Here is a 23,907-nt window from a genome sequence, read left to right on the forward strand (position 1 = left end):
TAAACTCTTTTCCGTTGAAAAAATGTTTTTGTCCAGAATTGCTCGAAATGATTGAGGTATTTTCGAAGAAAAGGAGGCGCAACATCAAGGAAGGGTTGGACCGTTTGCTGTCGGACTCTCACACCTTTCCTGTCATTACTTCTTCAAACATTTGACCCCAGACTTGCGCATGCAAAAAGAGCACACAAAGTGGTAAATGTTATTAACATGCCGGAGCGAAACCTAAAGAAAGAGGCTGAAGATAACTTGCCTTGTGCAGCCGGCTACTACAGCGTGGGTGATACCCGTACAATGGCACGCAGAAACTGGCCTCAGCATAGCACGCGGCTGGCAAGAGGAGGAGCAAAGAAAAAGCAGGGAGCCTGCGTAATTAGCTTTGAATAGCTTAGCTTCGTCATGCAGTGTGCCTTTTGTACACTGTCCCTGCGCACCGACTAATTTAGTGGAAGGCCGTTGCTTCATCACATATTCGCCGAATAACTAGTGGGCGGTCGTGTCTTTCAGACGTGTTACTGGCATTTTCCTAAGTTCCCTACGTAGCCTGGTTGCGTGTTTTTATAGACTTTTTGGAACGACTGCGAAGTCTCCAGTTTGGGCTAGGCCGTCCAGCTGAATATATATTGTTCCTTGCGGAGAGGATCTTTTGAAACGGCAATATGGCGTATAAGTGCAGAGCATCAGAAATCGCCGTGCCAGGGGACTTTCGCAATGTTTCCCTTCATTTTCTAAAAACAGAACTGCGGTTGCAAAGAATGAGAATTAAAATGCAGCATTAAACCTTATTTTCTTTGAATTCTCAGATTAACGTCATTCCGCCCTTCTTCGCGGATAACACGCTGCAGGGCTGGTGCCGACTGAAACTGCCTTTCTGGGTCAAGTTGCCTAACCCACGAGTTTGCCCGAGGCGGGCCATAAAATGGAAAGGCACACTTATCTGCCATATTTGGGGCTAGCGCAGGGGGCTTAGTTGCCTCAGGAACCGTAAAAAGTTTACTGGCGTCTTTTGTGCGTTAAAAACAGTGTAAGGAGGCTTCTTCGTTGCCTCATAGCAATTCGAACGAGCGCACCTTAATTCCGGTTTTCTTGTGCTGAATGGAGGGAGCTAACCTCCAGTACTCGATGTGCACCATGGTCCCATTGTGAAAAAGGAAAAGAAGAAAAGAACGGGAAAAAAGAAACAAACATGTGGCTTGCAGAATGTTGAAATCTGTCCAGTTCAGACAAGAAAGTTATAATAATAATAATAATAATAATAATAATAATAATAATAATAATAATAATAATAATAATAGCTTTATTTCCATCAAAACGATGGAGGGGCCGTGGGTAAAAGCTGCTGAACAGCTTGACTAGAGCCCACGGTCCCCTCTACAAGGCAGTACAGGAGCATACATGAAACATACAGGAATACAAACATACAGAAACGCAAAATTGATTCGATTTAATGTATCACAAGGAAATCAATATTAGAATTGTTCAAAAACATGACATATCACGTGGCGCAGTTCACGAACTGTAGTGCGACCTAAATCAATTCCACATTTATTCAGATCATTAAGAAGTTTAGGCAAAATGTACGATAGTCTACCCATAGAATAGTTAGCACGGGGAGTGACAACCTTCCAGTATTCAGACTGACGTATAGTGTAGGATGTAGGCTTTATTTCTAGCTTGGCTAGGTTGCGAAAGAAATTTCGATTTTCTTTTAATTCGTACTTAAAGGCAACAATTAGTCTATAGCTAAACAATTTCCAGACAGGCATTATATCTGCTTTAATGAACAGAGCATGTGTATGAGAATTGTAGGGGACATCAAAAATAAGCCTAATTATCTTTTTTTGTAGGACGTACACCTTTGTTAAGTTTGTTACTGTGGTAGATCCCCATACCAAAAAGCAGTAAGAGAGGTGAGAGCAAAAAGAGAATTATATATCAGCTTTTTTACGCTGAAAGGTAATATAGGCCTACATCTGGATAAAATACCAACGACACTTGACAATTTAGTGCAAACAGAATCTACATGAATATCCCACAGCATATTTTGCGAAAACGTGACCCCAAGAATTTTAATACTACTTACTATTTCTATTTTTCTGGTGCCATAGATAAGATCTACGTTCATATTTACCTGCTTTGATTTCGGTCTAAATAGCACAGCCTTAGTTTTGTTGGCGTTAACTTCTAACTGATTTGCTACAGACCATTCCAGAAGTTTTAGAAGGGCGGAGTTTGCTATATAGCTGATTTGCTCACAGTCTGTAGCGGAAAAAAATATGCTGGCATCGTCGGCGCACAATATATATTTGGCTTCAGCGCATGTATTTACCAGATCATTTATGTAGATATTAAAAAGAAAAGGTCCAAGAATGCTGCCTTGAGGCACTCCTCTTGCAATCGGTTTTTGGTCGGAACAGTGCTCACCTATTTGAACATACTGCCGCCGATAGCCAAGGTAAGATTTTATAAGATTCCAGCAATGGCCACGCACTCCATACAATTCAAGTTTTTTGAGTAAAATGGAATGAACAATGCAGTCAAATGCTTTCGTGAAATCAATGTACAGGCCCAGTACAACCATCTTACTTGAAAACTGTGATAAAATAAACTCTTTTTGTTCTATCAAGGCTAGTTCCGTGGACCTATGCTTTCTAAATCCAAATTGAGCTGGGGTTAAAAGGTCATATTTCTGAAAAAAAATTGAAAGGCGCTCATGAATAATTTTTTCTAAACCCTTTGAAAATATTGGCAACACTGAGATAGGGCGATAATTCTTGATGTCATTTCGATCGCCTTTCTTGAACAATACCGTAACCTTAGCCACCTGCATTCTTTGTGGGAAAACGGCACTTGAAAAACAAAGATTAAATATATGGGTAAGAGTCGGTGCGATAAGATCCATAATATGTTTAAGCGGTCGAATTTGCATACCTTCAACGTCACAACTAGAGCTGTTTTGAAGAGACATAAAAACAGACCGAACTTGTTCTTCGCTAACGGCCTCAAGAAAGAAAGTAGATTGGTTACTAGGGGGCATGAATCTTGAAAATTCAGACACTGGAAAATAATCATCACACTGCACAAAATAGTTATTAAATAAGTTTGCCAGGGCGCAACCGGATATCTCGACTTCACCGATTTTAAGTTTATCTGTTTTTGGGGACGAGTTACTGCGATTTAAAACAGCGTTCAACTTTTTCCACAAAAGATCAGGCTTACGAGAGCAGGCGTCAAGTTCCGCATGAAAATAGTTTTGTCTGCTTAAATTTATTTCTTTATTTAGCTGATTTCGGTATATCTTAAACTCCTTAAGTTTTTGGGGATTTTTAGTTTTTATAAACTGATGGTACATAGTATTCTTCTCATTGATCTTTTTAATGAGCTCTGGCGTGATCCAAGGCTTGCGTATTTTCCTACCAAGTTTCAGTTGCTTAAGCGGAAAATGCCGTTTATATATTTCAGCGATGTGATCAACGAACATGTTATACACCTTGTCAGCGCAATCATCAGGAGATGACCGTAAAGACAAGAGTTTTTACGGTCATCAGGAGATGACCGTAAAGACAAGAGTTTATAATAAACTCTACACTTCTTAAACCAAAAACTTTAATTTGAAACCCAACGTTTCGGAGCCGGCTCGGAGGCACCTTCAACAGGGGTGACTAGGGGCATTAGCTGGCGTCTTTACCCCCCCCCCCCCCCCCCCCCCCGCTCCCTCGCGTCATTCGCGTAACAGCTTTCGTTCTTTTTTTGACCTCCTGCTCCCTTCCATGCCTACTTAAAGACGCTAGCTACTGCACCCAGTCACCCCTGAAGAAGGAGCCGAGCAGGCTTCGAAACGTTGGGTTTCAAATTAATGTTTTTGGTGGGAGATGTGTACAGTTTATTATAAATCTTCAAAGACAACAAGACAGGCAAATCTGTCAATGTTTAGTTTTTTTTTTTTTAAGTACAAGAGCGTCTGCAAGATCCAACAGACTCCCGGAATAGGGAGACCGACCACCAACTATAGGTCCGATTAAAATGCCTTTGTCATCATCATCATCATCTCCTCCACTTATGCCTTGATTGCTTTCGATCAGGTTTTGCTCATCTTAACGACCTATCAATCAATCAATCAATATCAATCAATCAAGTAATTAGTCAGTCGATGGGTTGGTCGCTCGCTTAGTCAAAACCAATGATTGATCCTTTCACAAGCGTTTAGAAACCGATTTAACCACAAGTTTGACCTGTAGTCGCGCTTGTAAATGCGACAATAGGGCAACCGATCATAAAAACTGACCACCCATACTCCTGCATACTTCTAGATTCAACGCATAGCCACAGAAACCACTACAACGGGGGAGGGTGTGACCGCACACTCTCCCCCATCCTCGAACGAGCAGTTTCATGGAGGCAGATCACATTAAGCTTAATTTCTTTTTTTTTTTGCACAAATAACAAGTTCTGGCGTATACGGGTCCCGACAACCCGTGAATTTTTCGTTCGAAAATTTGCTTCCGGTTATCTGGGACACGTATATACGCGAGAACTTATTCGTACAAAAAAAAAAAAGAATTAGGCTCAATGTGACTTGCCTATACATAGCGTACTGAGGGCACGGAGTTCTGCCTCCTTTACCCTGTTCTTCAAGCCCGATCGAGACCGTATCGTAAACGTCGCGCAGAAGGGGCACAGCCTTGCGAAATCTCGTACTCAGTGAACGCGGCGCGCGGCCCGCATCTCGTTAAACCGGTCGATCGCCTCATGCAGTACCAGCGCACCGCCATATGCAATATCAGCAGCGGGCGATGCTCCACTTGATTACTTAGCTTGTTTACGCGGCCGAAACGTGCAATCCTGTTTTGTTTCAAGTGCGCCGGAATTTCATCACGCAACGTGGGAAGCTTCTGTAACAACAAGCAGCATATTTTATGCAATGGTGTACAGTGCGATGTCAGTGCACGTTAAAGAACCCCAGATGGTCGAAATTTCCGGAGCCCTTCACTACGGCGTCCCTTCACAGCCTGTCACTTTGGGCCGTTAAACACTCATAAAGCATAAGCCATTTTATGCGATGAGATATGCGCGTTAGTTTTTGAATTTTCTGGTTAACATTAGTGTGCCGTCACTCTGGGGCGTCCGAAGAGCCTGTCAGTTCGCCAAGAGATGTGCAAAGCTACTGGCCATAATAGCACGAAGAAAAGCGCTCTTTAATTTTCTAGAACCAGAAATGCTCCACAATAAACTATCTGAAGTGCGGAACGCGTATATTCACGCTGCATCCGGAAACCAAATAATAATAATAATAATAATAATAATAATAATAATAATAATAATAATAATAATAATAATAATAATAATAATAATAATAATAATAATAATAATAATTATAATAATAATAATAATAATAATAAGAAGAAGAAGAAGAAGAAGAAGAAGAAGAAGAAGAAGAAGAAGAAGAAGGTTTGGCAAGGAATCATTTCTTACTAACATTTTATCACCGGAAATCCCCGCGGGTGTACTCTGACGTGTCACCACAAGGATACGTTTGCTGATCACTACAGAGAGAGAAATAGAAAAAAGCGACAAAAAAAAACAACTATGAACGTCCTTGTAAGAGGAAGAATGTCTTCGGAGCTAAACTAAATACGTGGGAAAAGAGAAATGGTGCAGCAGGTGAACACATCTGAACATAGTTCATGCATTAGGAAGAACAGGTTACTGTTGGGAGCAGAGCTTTTTTTTTGCAAGACGTTATCAAAAGGCATTTTAATTCTCGAATTTCGCTTTATACTAGATGTATAATGAGGTAAATATCGGCATTATATGCCATCTCAGGCGCAAACAAAATTATCATCCTGAATTATACAACACTTGAAAACACGTCCGGTAGGTAAAGGTTTGCCCATCTTGCTGGCGGAATTAAACGGCACAGCGGCACACCGGGTAGCATCGAACATTTTATAAGACATTGATACAAAATCATTATGTAAGTTGCAGTTACGTTACATATGTTACATTGGAACGATATTTTAGCATTAAGCAATTATCCAATAATGTTCTATGTTGTATTAAAAACATTAGCTCCGCATTCAAAGTAAGTATTGCGCTAATGCTGTGTTCTAAATGTTCCTGTAATGTTAGGAATTAATAGACAATTTTATATGTTAATGAACTTATAACGTAAACGTTTGCGTAACTTTCAAACTGAGCATTTCTTTGTTGCGCTCAAAAGTTATTATAATGTTTAAATCATAACTACAAAACAACATTACAAATATTTTCAGGTGCCGTGTCCCAGAAATTTTCACACTGTTCTTACAGTAAAGACGTTCTTCAACCAGCAATACTTTGCAATGAATTTCTTAGACTGTGCGTGCCATAGATTGTATTCACAGCCCTTATTATGATAGAAAACTTTGCTTAGTATTCCCATTCACCACTATCAGTCATCGGACACCTTCCAATAAGAATCAAGCTTGTCTTCTTGACATCCGTCAGGAAGTGAATGAGTTTCATGTAATTGACTATGGTGCAATGTAGACCTGTCGCCCAGGTTGTTGGTCCATGCAGAGCGATGATTAAGTTGCCTACCTTCACAACTGGCGGGCCTTACTGCATGCTTTTGCGAGGTTATTACTGTGCCATTTTAGAGAAAGTTGCGTTTATGTACAATCGTTTATTGGTAACGTTTATGCATTCTAGGGGCCTTTGTTTCGGGTCTTATTTTTCCGGAATTCCGCGAATAAAAATCGGGCAACAATTTTCGAGCTCAAGTCGGGTAGAAATTGGGATATTCAGAAAAAGAATTCTATAGTTCGTGTTTTCTTTTTGCATTTTTTTGTAATACGTCAAGGTCTAGTTTACTAGAACAGTTCGTTCTTGCTAGACATAAGGTGCCCCATTTTTTGCTCATTTTTTCATAAACGCAGAAATCGCGGGTTCCACTAAAAATGATTTACGAACGAAGATTTTTTCCCCTAATCCATTACGAATATTTCTTCGCGTACGTCACCAATCTTCTGGAGTGGAGGGCTCTGGTAATTTCGATTACCTTGGGTTCTTCAACATGCACTGACATCGCACAGTACACGGGCCTCCAGAATTTCGCCTCTATCGAAATTCGAACACCGTGGCCGGTATCGAACCCGCGTCTTTCGGGTCAGCAGTCGAGCACCATAATCACTAAGCCACCGCAACGACTTGAAAAAACGTTTAAGGGCCTTCAGTTAACAGAAGACACCTCTCTAGAATAAGCACTAGATATACACATTTATTTTTAATTTTTTTTTTGCTGTGTCTTTAGCTTTAGGAATGAAAAACCAACATTGTCTAGAAGGATCATTTTCGGGGAGAAATCGGGTTCAACCCGGAAACGAAGGGCCCTAGCTATGTGTACGTTTGACCAAAACAAGAACCAGAAACAAGAAACCTGGGAGAGAACTATATTTATAATAACAATAATACCACTTTATTCTGTATTCGCGAATGACTCAGACGTGCACGGGCACCAAAAAGGCATGCAGTGCTCTGAACTCTGTGCGATTACATATAAAACTGCAAAACTGACCTTCCAGGCGTAATTTCACTTTCAGTGTAACTACAATTTTGCCTTCTTTAAAGGCGCAAATAAGCATAATTTACAAAATATACTATAATGTTTGTTTTCACTGCGGAGTAGCAAGACTATGAAGACGACACATGCATATATAAAATTATAGGAGGGTCTAAACGGAAATATGTGTGACCCAAAGTGCAACAAATTCAGTCCGAATCGTGCAGAGAGAGCCTAAGGTAAGTACTTCGTGAACAGAAATTGTGATCGTATAATTCACCCAGCGCGCACACAAAAGTCGTAAATCAAATAAAAGGAACGTCTTCTCCGTTGGTTTCTGACGGTGCAGACATAGCGCTCAATATTTGGGGCGTTAAAAAACGTCAACGAAAGCTGCTGCCAAGGCACATGAATACTTCATAAATATGGTACGCATGCAGTTGAACATTTTCAGGAATTCATATTAATCCCGAAGCACCAGAAATTCTGCGAACGAGCCAGCCACACGCTTTTTCCGCCGTTTCCCTCAGGACAGAGACGAGCACGGACTTAAGCACCGCTCCAACCGCACTGAAGTTTTTTGGAGAATGCATTGATTGTTGCCGAAGGTTATCAAAATCTGCGCTCATAATTCGGCCTCGTAAATTTCGTTCTGTTCAAACGTGAAACACGGGGTTTCAAAGGCACAAACAGTACCAAACTTATGCGTCAGATTTGTGTACAGAGTTTGAATGAGCATTCACGAACTGCGATCGACTAGAAAGACCGCTGAAAGAAAAACAAAAGATGCGTGCGCAACCGAAGACGTACGCACTTCAGCGCATTTTTCGCTCATGCGTATTAAGCCAGAAGGCGCGGAGAATCAAAACAATCCGTCTTTGATCGGGCTGAGCAAGTACGTTTTTCTCGCCCGCCGCAGTTCCGCTAGGGAGAAAACTTCTGCAGCATCGACAGCAGCTAGCGTGAATTCCCCAGGAAGCGGAGCGAGGCGCGGTCGTTGTTGAGACACCTTGCGTTACGTTCCAAAGATGGCGCCACCGCCGAAGCGCGCTCAGAAGCGCTCGCTAGCGCGGGCGGTCGCGGTCGCGCGATGGCCCGTAGGAATATACAGAAAAAGAAATCTTATGCGGGTTCGTAAGCACGTGCATAGTCCAAGGTGACATTATATTAAAATATTACCTTGTATAGAGCAAGTTACACTTTTTACTCGAAATGTGCGACTCAAATGAGCGTAAACAACATACTTCGTGCGTGACGCTTCTCCACGACGAAGTTTCTCAGCAAAACAAAAGTGATATAATATTAAATTGCCTCCAAGTACTCCTTCCGAATAACTTAAAACACTAATATTTTGTTAAGAAGCTTTCTTGGCACTATTATTTTGTAACAAGGGGATTAAAAAGTTTGAAAGTTGATTAAAAACAACATTTACGTAGTTCTCACGCCGTGTAACAGATGTCACTACGTGCATCGTCAACTTCGAGGAGGTTGATGGGATTGCATGGCTGTCGTCCGCCATGATGGTCTTTGAAAAATTTCCTCTATACCTTCGAGTAAAGCGCTTATTATGCATTCTTCATGGAGGTGAGATACCCAGCTTCACCATGGACTAAATTTAGAAACTCTACTCTTTCTAATTGAGCCATAAAAACCCGTTTACACGGGTTTTTTGGACTGCTATCAGCCTTGCAATCGCGTGGCCTCGTGGTTCTCGTACGAGGACTAAGAACCACTCGCAAAGATGAGCAAGCTATCGTTCCGCGCTCGGGCGCTCGACGCCTCGAAGCCCATGCCCATATACCGGTCAGAAGAAATCCCAGATCTTCCGGATTTTGCTGCGATCAACAGAGCAGTGCCTCAGATGCCAACGGGAATGGAAAAAGAGGAAGAATGCGTGAGTACATTTCACAAAGAATCCACTCTCAATCCTGATTGGTCGCTGACATGCAATGGCGGGTGGTTAAATCTCTCTCCGGTGTTTTGCTGTGCACGTTTCGCGTTAAATGCTGTTGTATCGTGGACAGTGTCTGTTTACCAGAAAGCACGACGTGTTGTGATATTGTACTTGATCGTTTGCGCAGTTTGTTGTTTACATTTGGTGCTAGAGCAGCGCGCAAACGGCTATGCGCGGTCGTTCAACCAAACGTGGTGCTCTGTCTTGTAACATGTGATTCTCAATTGACTGAGGTGTTTTGATGTAAATAAACCACTCCTGCCATTTAATTTGATTGGTGATGTTACGTTCCGTACGTCTCTGCAATAGTCCTGTGTTCTTGTCGCTGGAAATTTTCTGCGGCTTTCTCATTAAAAGCGCTCGCATTTAGCGGCGTCGTGAGTGCAGTAAGTTTGTTGTTGGACGCGTGTTGAAGCATAATTTGACAGGATTGTGTAGAGTTAAGTGCGAGTTAGGTTAATTTGGGTGTGGTAAGTGTTTCCTGGTTCGTGAAAGCAACTATCGATGGTCATGGTATCATAAATTTCACGGTCATGATCAGCTGCAGTGCTTGTGTTTATTTTTGTGAACTTTCCTTTTTTTGGCATGCATCCGTGATTATTTTTTTATTTTGATGGAAATTTTGTGATGTTGGATAACATAACGTGGAGGGCAGTGTCGGCTTTGCTTGCCGGCATTGTTTACATTAGTAACCAGTGCACGTGTGTACCATTTGCTGCTGCACGCTGGTTTCGTCTGCTCTGCCTTTGTTTATACGCTCGTTCGTTTTATTTTTCTCTTATTTTGCGTTGCCCTAATGATTGGCCTGTTTGGTTTGTTTTTACATATGAAGACCACATCACTATTGATGTCTTGAGCCTGCTCATAAATATTGATTGTTTATGAGGTTAAAGAGGATGCAGAAAATTTAACAACGAATGTATACCTAAAAGGGCCAGTGGCAGCTAGCTGCTGTGATAAAACGACGATTTGAAGTTAACTGTTTCGTTTATGAATTTTACTTATCTGGTTGTGAAAAGTGTTTTTTTATGTATATATAGGAGCATACAATATTTCTATGCCTCACACATATTTTACCTTGTTGGTCCTCATTGCAGTATTAATTAAAAAAACTTCTATGTGTGTAGTGTTTAATATTTTTAGTTTAAACTACTTGAAGGACTGACAAAGCAGCCAGTGTTTTTTTTGCTAGTTTTGTTCTTTACTCATGATTTAATAAATTGTTATAAAAAATTGATGTTGGTAACTAAATTATTTTGTGTGCTTCATGTTGCTTTCTTTATGTGCAGTTTTGAGTGCATTTGTGAGAAAATATAATTTTGGCACCTCAGGGCTCTTCTATTTGCTTCCATTGACACTTTCATTCATTTACCAGTGTCATTTCATTTCGCCTCATTCCGAATTCAGCTTGGCTCATGCGGCTGACTTTTAATGGGGGTGCAATTTATTAGTGGTCTGAGACGTTTACTTATCCACGCAAAATATTTACTTCAAATGTATATAAATTTTCCTGGTTGTTAAGTGCAGGACACTGAAAACATGCTTGAATTTCATGATTATTACTCCAGGTCTTAAATAAAATGCAGACTTTTTTTTCTGAAAATTTGTATTTTTTTTTGTGAATAAATACGCTGCATGTGTGTGTATGAGCATCGTGTGTTTTGGTTTTTAATAAAATCTCTTCAGCTCAGCATTTGGCATTTGGTGAATACTGTTCACATGCCTGCCTATATTGAAAGCGGATTTTTCTCCTATTTCTGGATATATCTATGACTGCATTTACACAAATGGGCAAAACAGGAGTGCTTTGAGTGGTATGTAGCTTGTGGCAGGCGTGAACACATACCTTTCTTTTTGTTTGCTTGGTGGCTGTAAAATGATGATTGTACTCTATCAGTGAAATTTAAAACCAAGCAGTGTTCCAGATTTTGGGGACATGTTTTGTTATTGCATGTCATGATAAGACTGCCATCAAAAACCACTTTGAATGTGTCGTACTTCAGCTTGTGTGGTACATTTTGGACAAGCCAGCATCTTGTATACCAATGAGAGCTGTTTGTGACTTGCTTAACTCGGTGATGCATTAAATGTTTCGAATTTAAAAGAAAAAAAAATGTCCAGGCTCTTCGCTTTTCCTAGGAGTGAAAAAGTTATAGCTGTACCATGCCCCCCTTCCTCCCTGTAAACGTGCCAGCTCTCAGGTCAACTTTGATCACATTTTCCACATGGATCACACTCCTGAAAACCCCAGCTCCTTGACTCGGGCATGGCTTCTGGGTCAGGGCCCACCACTTCAATGGCATCCTCTGTGGCCAACAGAAAAGGGCTGTTTGCACTGCTTACCTCGCACAACAATCACAGTAAAAATGAAATTTCCTTGCACAGAGATATACTATGTTAACATGCATGCCCGGAAACATGTCATGATAAATTTATAAGACTGAAATGGTAATACATCGAGGGCCAAGTTGGGGACGTAAGGAAAAGAGAAGCGAACTGTTGGAGGTGGTTTGTCTCTTTTTTTTTTTTTTTCACTTATGCATGGTAATAGAAGAGACAAATACATCAGGTACATGTGCTGAGAAAAGGATATCAAATTGAAACACTTGAAAACTATCGTGTTGAAAGGTATGAGGGAAATAAGTGTGAGCCAGAAATTGTTATGCAAGGTCTACAAAAGGTCTTGTAGATTGATAAATAGTAGTTCTTTACTAAGAACCTTCCCGTTGTATTCGGAATCTCTTCAACCCCTTTGTAATGTAAAATTGAGTATTGCAGTACATACAAGTGCCCACACAGGTTCTTGAAACATGGAAAAAGCTATATTTTTCTAATTGCCTGAAAGCATGGCAGAGGCGTGCATTATACAAATTATGCATACATGTGCAGGACACACCCTTCAGATCATAGTTTCATACTAGACTATCAAGAAATTAGATTTTTGTTGCCATTTTTGTATTCAGAAAAACTTTGCATGCATCTCTGCATCAAAGTTGTTACATTTAATTAAACCTTTTGAAGCACACAAACTTTATTTTAATGACTCTGTGAGCCTCTCCTTATGTGCCATGGACATTGGAAAATAGTGTTTGCTATGTGCAAAAGAGAGAGAAGCTCAGTGATGCTGGATTGGGGGGGGAAATAGTACACCATTCTTGTGTGCTGATTTAAATCGAGGCTAATAGCTGTTCAGTTTTCTTCTGTTGCTTCCATGTGCCAGTGTATTTGGCAAGTCTCATTTCCTATCGGTTTTTTTGTTCATTGGAGTCGCTTATTGTGCAGGCATATGCTGTAACACGGACAATTGAGCGAGTTGATACATCATTTTAAAACTTTTGAAAGCGCTGCTACGGGGGACACCAAGAAAAAGAATACGAAGGACAAGCACTTGTCCTTCGTTTTCTTTCTCTTAGTGTCCCCCGTAGCAGCGCTTTCAAAAGTTAAAGAAAAAAGCATATGCTGTAATGTTTGCGTTAGTGAAGTTTAGAAAATTTCATATTTTGTCACAACTATTCACTGAGGTTGACTGCAGACACGTGGTAGTATCAGCTGACAGGCTTAGTTTTTGTTAGCTCCTATTTTTTCATAACTGTAGATCCCTTTTAAGTGACGTGACACAAAGCTAGAGCTTATTTTAGTAATGTGAAACATTGTTGCGATTGTTGGGCAAATTATAACAGTAAAAACAGTTACCTTTAGCTTACATTCAGATGTTCACTTGAGTATTGCTTCTCACGTGTACAGTGTGAGAATGGGAAATCGCTGCCTGATCTCTGTTTGTGTGTGGTGCCACTGTAATTTGGAAAGCATGTTATGTGCTAGGAGACTTATTGTTAGGGGCATCTAGAGGAGAGGGTGGTTTTGTACTTCTCATATTTTTTGTGACAGATGTCACATTTGTCAGGCCTGAAATTTATGTACTTATCAGACTTTTAGCATTTAGTTGTGCCCATAAGTACTTTTGGTTCTTCTGTTTGCTTTGGTCTGCATTGGCCTTATTCATTGTTTGGTGCTTGGAAGTGCACAGAAGCATAATTTATGATTCCGCTTACTTCAATCAGGATGCCATTTCTCTTTTTCTACAAAACAGGGTGAAGGGAAGGGGGCTAAATGTATTGTCATGATTGCTAAATGGTAAAGTGCACCATTGGTAGAAACCCTGTATGAAATTGCACTGAGAAATTGAGAAGTATAGCTGTTAAAATCCAAACTGCTTACCTTGCAAACTGGGAATGGTTATCAGGATGGTAAAGGGCTGCGGAAATGTGTCGTTGGTTGTTTACGTCTTTGCTTGAGTAACGAAGACATTGTGCTTAACTGTGGCAGGTTCATGTTTAATCACTGAATTTTGTGCATTACTTATTCAAAGTTGTGGCGTTGAAACCCAGCGCCGTAATGTGTGACCACACACGGTTGTTCTGCACCTTGCTATAAGAGTAGCATTGGCGTAACTCTGCTTGAAGTGAGATTGCCACTTCTGGTTTTTCTTAGTTGCATGCCAACTTAGGTGTAGCGGAAAATTTCACATTCAGTTCTTGTTCCGAGAGGCTCAATGTGAATGTTACTACACCTACGAGAGTGTAGTAGCATTTTGACGTAAATCCTGTGACAGTGTTCTTATTAGCGCTAGATTATGTATGGTACTGCAGTGTGTAGCTGGGGATCTTGTTGTGATGAGGGAAGTTTGCTGTGTATTAAGTTTTCAACTTGTTTGTCTGTTAATCACCTTGCTCCTGAATACACACTTGTCCTATAAGTTACGTATGTTTCAGTATTGGCCAAATTCAGCTATTTATGATGTCGTTTCCTTGGTTGTTGGAATGTAATTGCTGTGACGTTTTTCGTAGCATAGTAGTCTCCCTTGACATAAAGCACCTTGATGGTTCCTAAGGCCTTTGATTTTAGTTACTCCTTTTTGTTGATGTTGTCTGTAGGCTCATTTATGTGTGTGGGGGTGTTCTACAACTAATACATTAAAAAAAACGTCTCGTGCATTATTATGGTGGTTGTTGTTCGATCCGCCTACCTAACTTTTGTTACAATTAAAATTTGTTAATTTTTGTCCATGTTTGTTCATTTTCATTCATGTTAAAAGCAAGATTAACTTTACCAATCTGTTGGCATCTTTTACAAATAGTGAACATGGGTTGTAATCCTGTGGGTCCATTTATTGTGCCCAGATCATTTTGAGGGCTATTGCCTGTGAAACACACCTTTCAGGTTATTTTGGCACTGTAACACAGCAAAATCGGGGACAGCCCTTTGTAGGGAATGCAGAAGTTGCACATGCAAAAGAATAATGAGCACGCTGCATACTAAGGCCTGAAGCATTTTACTTTTGACAGTAAAATCAGGTGACATGGCATCCTCGTAAGTTATTGTTGCTACTACACAAAAAAAAAAAAAAACTCCGAGCTTCCTGTTCAAAATATCTGCGATACCTCTTTGCAAAATCTTTTCTGCTAAGCATTTTCAAGGTCCCACCATCGCCTCAGATAGGCGCAGGAAAAATCTGCATGTGGGCTCGCATATCAAGTAGCAGTAAATAACTGATGCCTGAAGATAAGTGCTGAGATAAGGTGCTGTCATTTTAGTCTAGTGAGGCACTACTATTGCCAGTGATGGTGTGGTAGCAGCCATTCACATTTTCATTTTAGGTGCAAAGATTGTGGTCGTGATGTTTTTTTGTTTTGATATCTGCCTGAATTAATGCATGTTTTTTTTTAATTATTATTATTATTCAAACTGTTAAGGGCTGCGCCAAATAGCTACGAGTTAACTCCTCTCGTGTTTTCTTTTTTTTTTACACATGAATTTTTTTGCATGTGTAGGGGTATTTGATTAGCTCCCATGAGCTTGGTGGGGCAAAAAATTGTTTCGGCATTGAAGGCATAAGCTGCATCTAAAGAAAAAAAAAAGGGTGAAATTTCAGGACATGACATGAATTTAGCAGCAGCTTTGAAATTGTGAACTGATAGGTTTCTCTGCATTGTTGACCCCTTTATTCAATGAGATTCTCGGTCAGCTTAAATTCCCTACCCTTAGACCCCCTGTGCCAAAATTTGTGCGTCCTTTCCCAAATTTTCAAAAGTGATTTGTTATAGGTAACTGTTGAAAATGTAGTTTTTCTTCATGCACATAACCCTGGTGAATTGTGGCGCAGCTCATCAGTTTTTTTTTTTTTTATGCTTAGACTGGCCAGATTCTAGAATGTGCTTTGTCTAGAATATGCCTTGCAGTTGGCTTGACAGTTCAGTGGTGTTTCTGTGCTGTTTGAATATATGAAAGAAAACTGGGAAAAAATGAAATATGCTACAGTGTACATGAGATATTACTCAGCTATGTTGGCCATGCTGCCTCCTGGTATGATGGTAGAAGTTCCCTTTTTTTTTATCTTCTCATATTATCAGGACATGGAAAACATCCATTATCTATTTATTTTCTGTTATTACAACAAAATGACAGCAAAGTAGCAGTTTGCTCCTGCAGTCGCTGAATAATGAAAGGCTGGGTTCTTCTTACGTTAGATCGGTTTTATTAAACTTTTTATGATAGTAGGCATGCATTAATGAGCTGGAAATGTCCATAAATCTGTTTATAATAAAATAAGCCATAATTTTAATCTATTTTGCCTAGCTGGCCAAAGATCACTACACATATATTACAGTGCTGCCATCTGACATTTCCTTCATGCTTGGAAGATAAATTTATAGTTTGTCTTTTTATATCTCTTTTTGTAGCACATATTACAGAAATGTAAAAGCAAAGTGCTTATTTTTCTCTTGCATTTGGCATTAAATACCAAGAAGCGGCATGGTGTTAAGAATGCTTTGACCTATAAAACAGGAACCAGTTTCAAGTGCAATGTTTCTCCGGACCAGTGGTTTTAGCTAACAACAAATATTTATTTTTGATCAGCTACAGACTCTGCTCTGTGAATGAGAATGCCTTATTGTTGTCTGGATATAGTGGAAGCTTCTTAATGAATGCCCATTTTCTCCTGGCTAATATATGTACCTGTATTCGAGTGCCATGTCGGCAAGAAGTAGCCATGTGTCAGCATTGGAAACATGTACTGCTGCTGCTTCTCTTTTCTTTGTTATGTGCTCCGACCTAAAGCATCCTCATGCCAACTCGATTCCTAGCCATCCTGACGTTAAGAGAGTTGGTTGACACCTTTCCTGTTTACAGTTGCTTCTGGTTGTGTCTGAATATTCGTTTTTTGCTCCACCTTGCAGGAACACCACCTACAGCGTGCCATCTCAGCGCAGCAAGCATTTGGTCATACGGGAGAGCTGGTCATTCCTACTCCCGAAGTGTACACCATCGACGATGACCTGTTTGATCAGCTGTACCCTCCAAATTACAAGCTCTCGAGGCAACTCATACACATGCAACGTGAGTCCACTTAAGCCTTTCTTGCACATTGATGCCTGTATGGATGACTGTGTGGCAGTATGCTGCTGTGCACTGTATTGTTACTACTTGGTGTGCTTGGTTCTGATTAGAACGAAGAGTTTCTGATGTTGCTTTTCTGCCCTTTCATTGGGACAGCAAGGCTCTCATACCAGTGGACACAAAGCTGTGCTTGGAGTTCTGTGTTATTTAATTGTGAAGGACAACTGCTCAAGGCATTGCAAACGATGCAAAAAGCAATGTGCTGTGCGCATAGAAAAACTTAACACTGCATAGAAATGCTTAGCGCCCTGCTGCTGCCTTGTTAAAGCGTGAAACGCTTCTTATTTCTTGCCTTATTTCTTATACCTTTCTTATACCTTATTTCTTGCATGAAATGTGTTCCACTTCTGCACAAATATCAAGCGAAATTGACTCATGGGTTTGTGCTAGTTACGTCCACAGTATCCACCGGAGTGGGGGGGTGGAAATGACAAGTGTGCCACCCTTAGGTGAGCTGGCTCAGTGGCTTTGGCATTTGGCTGCTTATCCCAAGGTCGCAGGTCTGATCACGGCCGTGGTGGCCGTATTTCGATGGAGGCGAAATGCAAAAATGCCCTTGTGCTGTGCTATGTCTCACGTGTTAAAGAACACCAGGTGGTCTGTTATAATCTGAAGCTCTTATGTGTCACTTTGGGTCGTTAAACACCAGAATTCAGAATCATAAATGGTCTAAAGTAATTCGGAGGGCTCCACTGTAACATCCCTCGTAGCCCATGTTTTGGCAAACAATTCGCAGGTCTCTTTAATTTTGTTCAGCCATATTATCTGGTATTTTAAAATATGCTAGATGAGAGTGCCTTACTTTCAAGCTAGTTTGTTTTCTGGTGCTACCGTGTTTTGGCAGAGTAAATTTTTTGGCATAGCTGGTGCCTCACAATTTGGCATCAAAGTGATCAGATGTGCTCATAATGGAGAGAATAGAATGCACACTACTGCATGTGTACCCCTCAATCATTTGCCTTCAATTCTAGCTCTTTGTTCCTTACAAAATTCACCCTGCAATTGCTTCGGGACGGGTGTGGCATCGGCAGATAATAATCTGTGTTTGGCTTGTTTTGTAGCTGGTGGGCTCTATTGATCAGCTGGACCTGTTATGTAATATTTATTGTAAGAGACTTTGCTGGGATGCTAAGCAGGTCTTTTTCAGATGCACTGTGTCCACTTACTGCTTTCATTTGAGGTGCGCTAATCCAGGAAGGGGTTTATGAGCTTAGGAAAAGTATGCAGGGAAAGATACCTTGAAACGCAAGTTTAATGGAAAGTGAAACTGCAGATCTATTCTAATTTACATGTTTGACTTCTGCCTTTAATGAAAATGAGTAGTATGAAAGGTACTGTTCTAAATTAACGAGGCCAAGTTTGATTAAAGCTTCAGTTTTTCTTAGTTTATAGTGATAGGTTTATTTAAATTATATTTTCAGGCAACAGGTGTGTTTATGTGCATGTAAGTTCAGGTACATGTACTGGTATATGCTTAACTTGAGGTAGTCAGTTTAGTTTGTAGAGCTGTACTAGCTAATGTTAGTATTACCCTATTAGTGCTTTATGGTTACTTAGCTTGTTATGAATGAAGCACAGTTTTCTTGTTGAGTACAAGCGTGCACAGGCATGAATGAACCATGCCCGAAATTGAAATGCAAAACTTGTCCTCCTTGCCTTATGAATACAGACAGCTGTACACCTACAATGAAATTTTTTTTGGCATTTGTGGCTGGCCTAAAAGCTTTTGTGGCATTCTTGGATGCGTTCATGCATTATTCAGTACTGCCAGCAGATTTGCTACTGCTGAGTCCTACGTCTTGCCTCCTTTAGCATATCATACATGTTTTTGATGCCGATCTACAACATACTCTACAAATTTGCATTTTCTCCATCAGTCCAGTAAACTTGTTTGATAGCACTGTAGAACAATTCTGGTCTTGGTCTTTAAATGGAAACAAGAGCATCAGTGGAAAATTGCATTCAGCAGGTATGTTTGAAATGAATGCCCTGAACATGTTTGTTAACTTGTACTTCTAGTGTCTTCAAACAGTCGCATTTTCTTGAAACTTTCCTGTCTTAAATAATTTATCAGTCAGTGTATCAACTTCAGTATCAAAATTGCTGGCAGTCTTGTAGTAAGCTATGCAAGGAAGCCTGCACGGCATCCTCATGTTTCCTGCTGGATGCTTGGCTTGACCATGTAATTTTGATTTTTGCTTCTTGGTGGAAGGTGAACTTACTGTGCATTTTATTTGATGCAGGGCGCATGATGGTCTTCGTTGCTTATGTACCATACAACCCAACATGGTGTTTGATGCAGTATTTCATGTTTCCATTGATGTGCTTGGAACAGTTTGTTGTTGATCCATCATACATTATAACATGTGAAAGGTAGAATTTAGCTCCGCATCCCTGATTCGAACCTGCCATTAGTGTGTCAGCTGAAATATGCTTGTTTCAAGCTTATTGTTGAAAGTTCGTATGGATGCTTTGCATGGCATCTTGTATGTCTTTGTGTGCAGATAATTCCAAACTTTATAGTGATGACAGTGTGATGGATACCACCATTCGTCGCGTGAAAAAAGTAATGAGTCACCTTAGTGCTGGGTCCATGGCTGTGCAACGTTCTTGGTGAGAGCATCAGTGTGTTGAACATCATGGAGTACAATTCAGCGGCTGAACCTAACGTGTTTGAAGGTACTCTTGCTGCCTGTCACAGCGAGAGGTGGTAAACTGTGGAAGTTGCGGCTTCTACAGTGTCTACAGGCCACCAACCACCACAGGTTCAAGTTGAGCGTGTTCCAAAGGGCCCTGATCAGCCACCGTGATACCTGCGCTGATGCACTGGTGCACTCATGCGTCATGCACTCTGTTTTCGAAGGCAGGAGAGCAGCTCAAAGCGAAGAAATGGGCCTCCATGCTCACGAAGTAGATGTTTCTTGACATCTTTCCCCAACAACAAGGAAACAGCTGTATTCCACAAGGAGGTAGAGTCCAGCGAAGAGCAAACCTAGCGAGCAGGAAGTGCTTTACCGACCAGCAGAGAAGGTGGTGACAAAGGAAAAACGTATCAGAAGGAACCACCAGCCTACATACCGTGCACTGAGATGGGGCTTGAAGCAAGTTTCTGAGGACAGCCACATGGTGCCTGTGCAGAAACTACTGCAAAAACATCATTCTCTTCACTCTACGGTAAACGTGATGCAGTCTGAAGCTGTGAAGGGTGCTTCCGGTCGGAAAGAACAGTGAGAGTCGCTTTGTGCATGTCTGGGACAAGTGCAAGAGACTCGCCAACCATATGGTTGGACTAGAAGATTTGGTGCATGATAGCCATATCTCCTACACGTTCAGCTGCCAGCACGAACAAGACTACGGCACAAGCAGGACCTTCAACATGTTCAGTGTGTGCTTCTTGTGAAAAACTGCAGCAAGCCTTCCACCTGTGAGCTTTATGGCCTGTGTTCTACCTGACATTTTTTTCCGGCACCTGAAGCACAGGCTTTGACATGTGAAATTCTTCTCGGTTTGCAGGACATTGCCTGCTCAAGTCTGCACTAACAGCTGCTGTGGCTAGGTGGTGACCATGGTTTTTGAAGTGTGCGTGTGTGTGTGTGTTGTGCGCATAAGTGGAAGATGTTGGTGATGCTCTGGGAGGAAGAGTGGCAGCCCTGAGACAAACACATCGTCATACAAGAATAACAGCCAAACCAAGGAGTGTGTTCAGTTTAGCTTGCACCAAGCCCAACACGAATAGTACCCTGGAAAGCACTGTGACTTTAAACCAATTTGGGGTGTCAGCACTGTTGTATTTGTGTGAAAAAGGTGATGAACCTTTTGTTGGGACAAAGCCACTGAGAAAAAGTGACGTGAATCAAGAGATGATTTAGTGACATGTTTGTGGCTTTGTGACGGGGCTTTACACAATGGGCCTGGTCTGAAGATGCAAAAATGCTTGCACCTGCTGGTGACTGCAGTAATGCCAAAGTGCATGTTGCAATTCTTTTCTATTTTAGCACTACAGCAGCCCTGTTTAGCAGTATGAAAGTTCTTTATTGTTCATCTAGAGCAGGCATTGCATTATTTACTGTCCCTGTATACATGCCCCTATAAAATATGATTTTAAAAGGCAGCAGGAATGCTTATGTGCAGTTTCTTTATGAATTGAAAGGCCGTGGTAGCGATGTCGACCTGGTACTTGTGTGTGGAAATGCATGTTTTGAAGGTCTAACTTCTGCATGGAAATTGAAACTGGCTAGTAGATGGCGTGTGACTTACACTTGTATCAGCAATTTTTGGCCGTCTTGGTTGTGTGCGTATTGTGGACATCATCCTTGAGAAGGACCTAATGTTTACTGGAGGTGTTGGTGCTGTTGTGGCTTCTAAAATCTAGACAATTCTGTTCAGAGTTGGAGAACATTTGTAGTTCTTTGCTTGTGCCACTAAACATGAAGATGCTGGAAGTTATTCTTGTGTTTACTGTGACTGTTGCATGCTTAAGCACATTTCAGCTGTACACTAGTTTTGTTTTTCGGTGCATCATGTTTAATTTGATTGTTTGCTTCATTATGTTTGGTGCCTGACGCTATGGTGGTATGTTCTATGCTTTCGTTAGCCTTCTTTTGCACATTCCATTCTTCATAGTGCCTGCTTTGGTTGACGTGGTATCTCTTCTCTGCACAGCCTTCGCTATGGATCAGGACATCCCGGACTACGACATGGACTCTGAGGATGAGAAATGGCTCACACAGCAGGCAAAAAAGATGGAAATCAACCACTTACAGTTTGAGGAGATGATGGATCGGCTAGAAAAGGGCAGCGGGCAGCAGGTTGGTCACTTTGCACCTCCTTTTTGATAACATTAGAAAGTACATTTGACATCGTTTCAGTGCTGTGCAGCACAGTGGTTTGCACAGTTCCAACTCTAACTGTGCCTGCTGTCAATTCAACCAAATTTAAGTGACTCTGTCACCCATGGCAGAGGTACTGCCATGGAATGTCAGATCTATACCAAACCTATGCCAGATGCATGGCATGGGATGACATGCCATAAATCTGAGTGTTGTGACTTCAATAGTTACAGTGGCTCTACTCGCTGGGAGCTGCTGTGCACATAGAAGCTGATCACATTACAGTAGCCGACGGGTAATTCGGACTCCAATAATTCTGGCTTGTAGGATATTTCGGACCTCGATGAGGCGCCGTCAGTCACCCTATAGAAGCACATAGATATTCGCGACGGATATTTCGGACATCAAAAGTCCGAATGTTCGATTTTTCAAACTAATTTCAGTCGCCTGCGGGCCAAAATCTGCCATCTTATTGGCTTTTCGCCGGCGCAAGAGGTGCCATCTTGGATTGAGGTGGATTTACGCTGCAGTTGGATTGGCTTGACATACTTTCGGTACCTCATTGTTGCCAGTAGAGGCCCCTGCGATCACGGACACTTCAAGGTGGCAGCCGAATTGTCATCGCTGTGAACTTGTTTCTGTCGCTGACGTTGTCGCGAAAGTTATTGCTTGTCCCATACGTTAAAAATTGGTTGTTGGGGGAAGGAAATGTGCAGCAGCTATCTCGCATCTAGGCTACAAGAAGGAGTAGACAGGAGGACACTTCAAACATAACTGAATTTTACTCGGTGAAAAGCCAGAAGGAATAAAGGAGGGACTGAGAGAAGGAAGGAAGAAAGAGGGGCCGTAACGGAGGGCTCCTGAATAATTTTGACCACCTGGGGATATTTAACATCGCACAGCACACGGGCGCCTTAGCATTTCGCCTCCATCAAAACGCGGCCACCGCGGTCGGGATCCAACCCGGGTACTCCGGATCAGTAGCCGAGCGCCCTAACCATTGAGCCGCTGCGGCGGGTCTCATACGTTTGCCATTCGTCGTTTCGTCACTAGGGTTCCTCTGACCGTGTCGACCGAGTGGCGCTCAGTCTTCACAAAGTTACATCCGTTCGCCGTTTTGTGATTGCATCCGGCGGTTCCGCCGCTTTGAACGAAAAGTGCCTTATCTTTGCATGTGTGGTGCACAATCGGGTTGTGGACAACATGGCCCCGCCGGGTCCATCAAAGAAGCGCGGGAAGTATTCCAATTAAATGCGGTGACCTTGCTGTCTAGCGTGTACAGTGAAAGCACAACTTTGGCGCAAATACAGGCGCAAATCGTCACCAGCAAAAGAAATTTGTCGCGAGGTAAAATCAGTGACATTTTTAAGCCGATTTCATCTCAATAAAGTGGTTTTTGTACTTCACGGATTTTTCGGACTGCTAGATTATTCGGACCATTTTCCGTGTCCCTTCGAGTCTGAAAAATCGGTCAGTGACTGTATTGTCATAATGCAAGGGTGGAATAGGTGCTCCATTTGGGCCATTCTGCATCATAGGGATTTTTTGGCACCATCCTGCGCCATAGACTGCAAATTGTGCCTTAAAATTTACTGCCACCATTCTGCACCACACAAAAAACCTTGCCTGCACGCAAAGAAAAAGGGTTCACCCAAGTTTTGATTTCAGCTTTTTCCTGTGAGCTTTTTGCTTAGCTATGACCTGTCTGAAGCCATTTCTTTGGTGAAGTACTTGTAATGCATTACCAACGGACACAGAATACTGCAGTGGTACATGACAGCATGTGCAGTAGCCAGCGGCATGGAGGAATTGCTTTCCTCCATGGCCGGCGGCAGCTGTTGTTGCATATGGAGACATGCCAGAAATCATGTGCTTAAGCTCCACTTTATGCTCCACGTGATAGCCTTAATGGGTTAATGCCGTACATGCAGAATTGGTCATTCTCGAGTTTACATACATAGATCCCTGGGAGTCCTCATACCACTCCTGGCGCAGTGGTGCAGCGGTTAAGCGATGCGCCACTGCCCTATGTTGGCAAAATGCTGTCAGCAGTGGGGCTTGTGCGACCCATTTTGCCCGAGAAGCCTCTTGCGACCAGTCATTAATTTAACTGTACCTGCCGCACTGGT

General features: G+C 41.6%; 1 protein-coding gene across 1 annotated transcript in view; it reads left to right on the forward strand.

Moving 5' to 3' along the window:
- Window positions 1–8,997: 8,997 nt before the first annotated feature.
- The window catches only part of E(Pc) (Enhancer of Polycomb), a 70,444-nt gene continuing 55,534 nt past the window's right edge, over window positions 8,998–23,907 (forward strand). The window contains exons 1-3 of the mRNA XM_077627459.1: window positions 8,998–9,431; window positions 16,730–16,889; window positions 21,612–21,757. Coding sequence (XP_077483585.1) covers window positions 9,279–9,431; window positions 16,730–16,889; window positions 21,612–21,757 — 459 coding nt within the window. The 5' untranslated portion in view covers window positions 8,998–9,278. The remainder of the gene's footprint in view (window positions 9,432–16,729; window positions 16,890–21,611; window positions 21,758–23,907) is intronic.

The sequence above is a fragment of the Amblyomma americanum genome, chromosome 6 (genome assembly GCF_052857255.1).
Source record: "Amblyomma americanum isolate KBUSLIRL-KWMA chromosome 6, ASM5285725v1, whole genome shotgun sequence".
Lineage (NCBI taxonomy): Eukaryota > Metazoa > Arthropoda > Arachnida > Ixodida > Ixodidae > Amblyomma > Amblyomma americanum.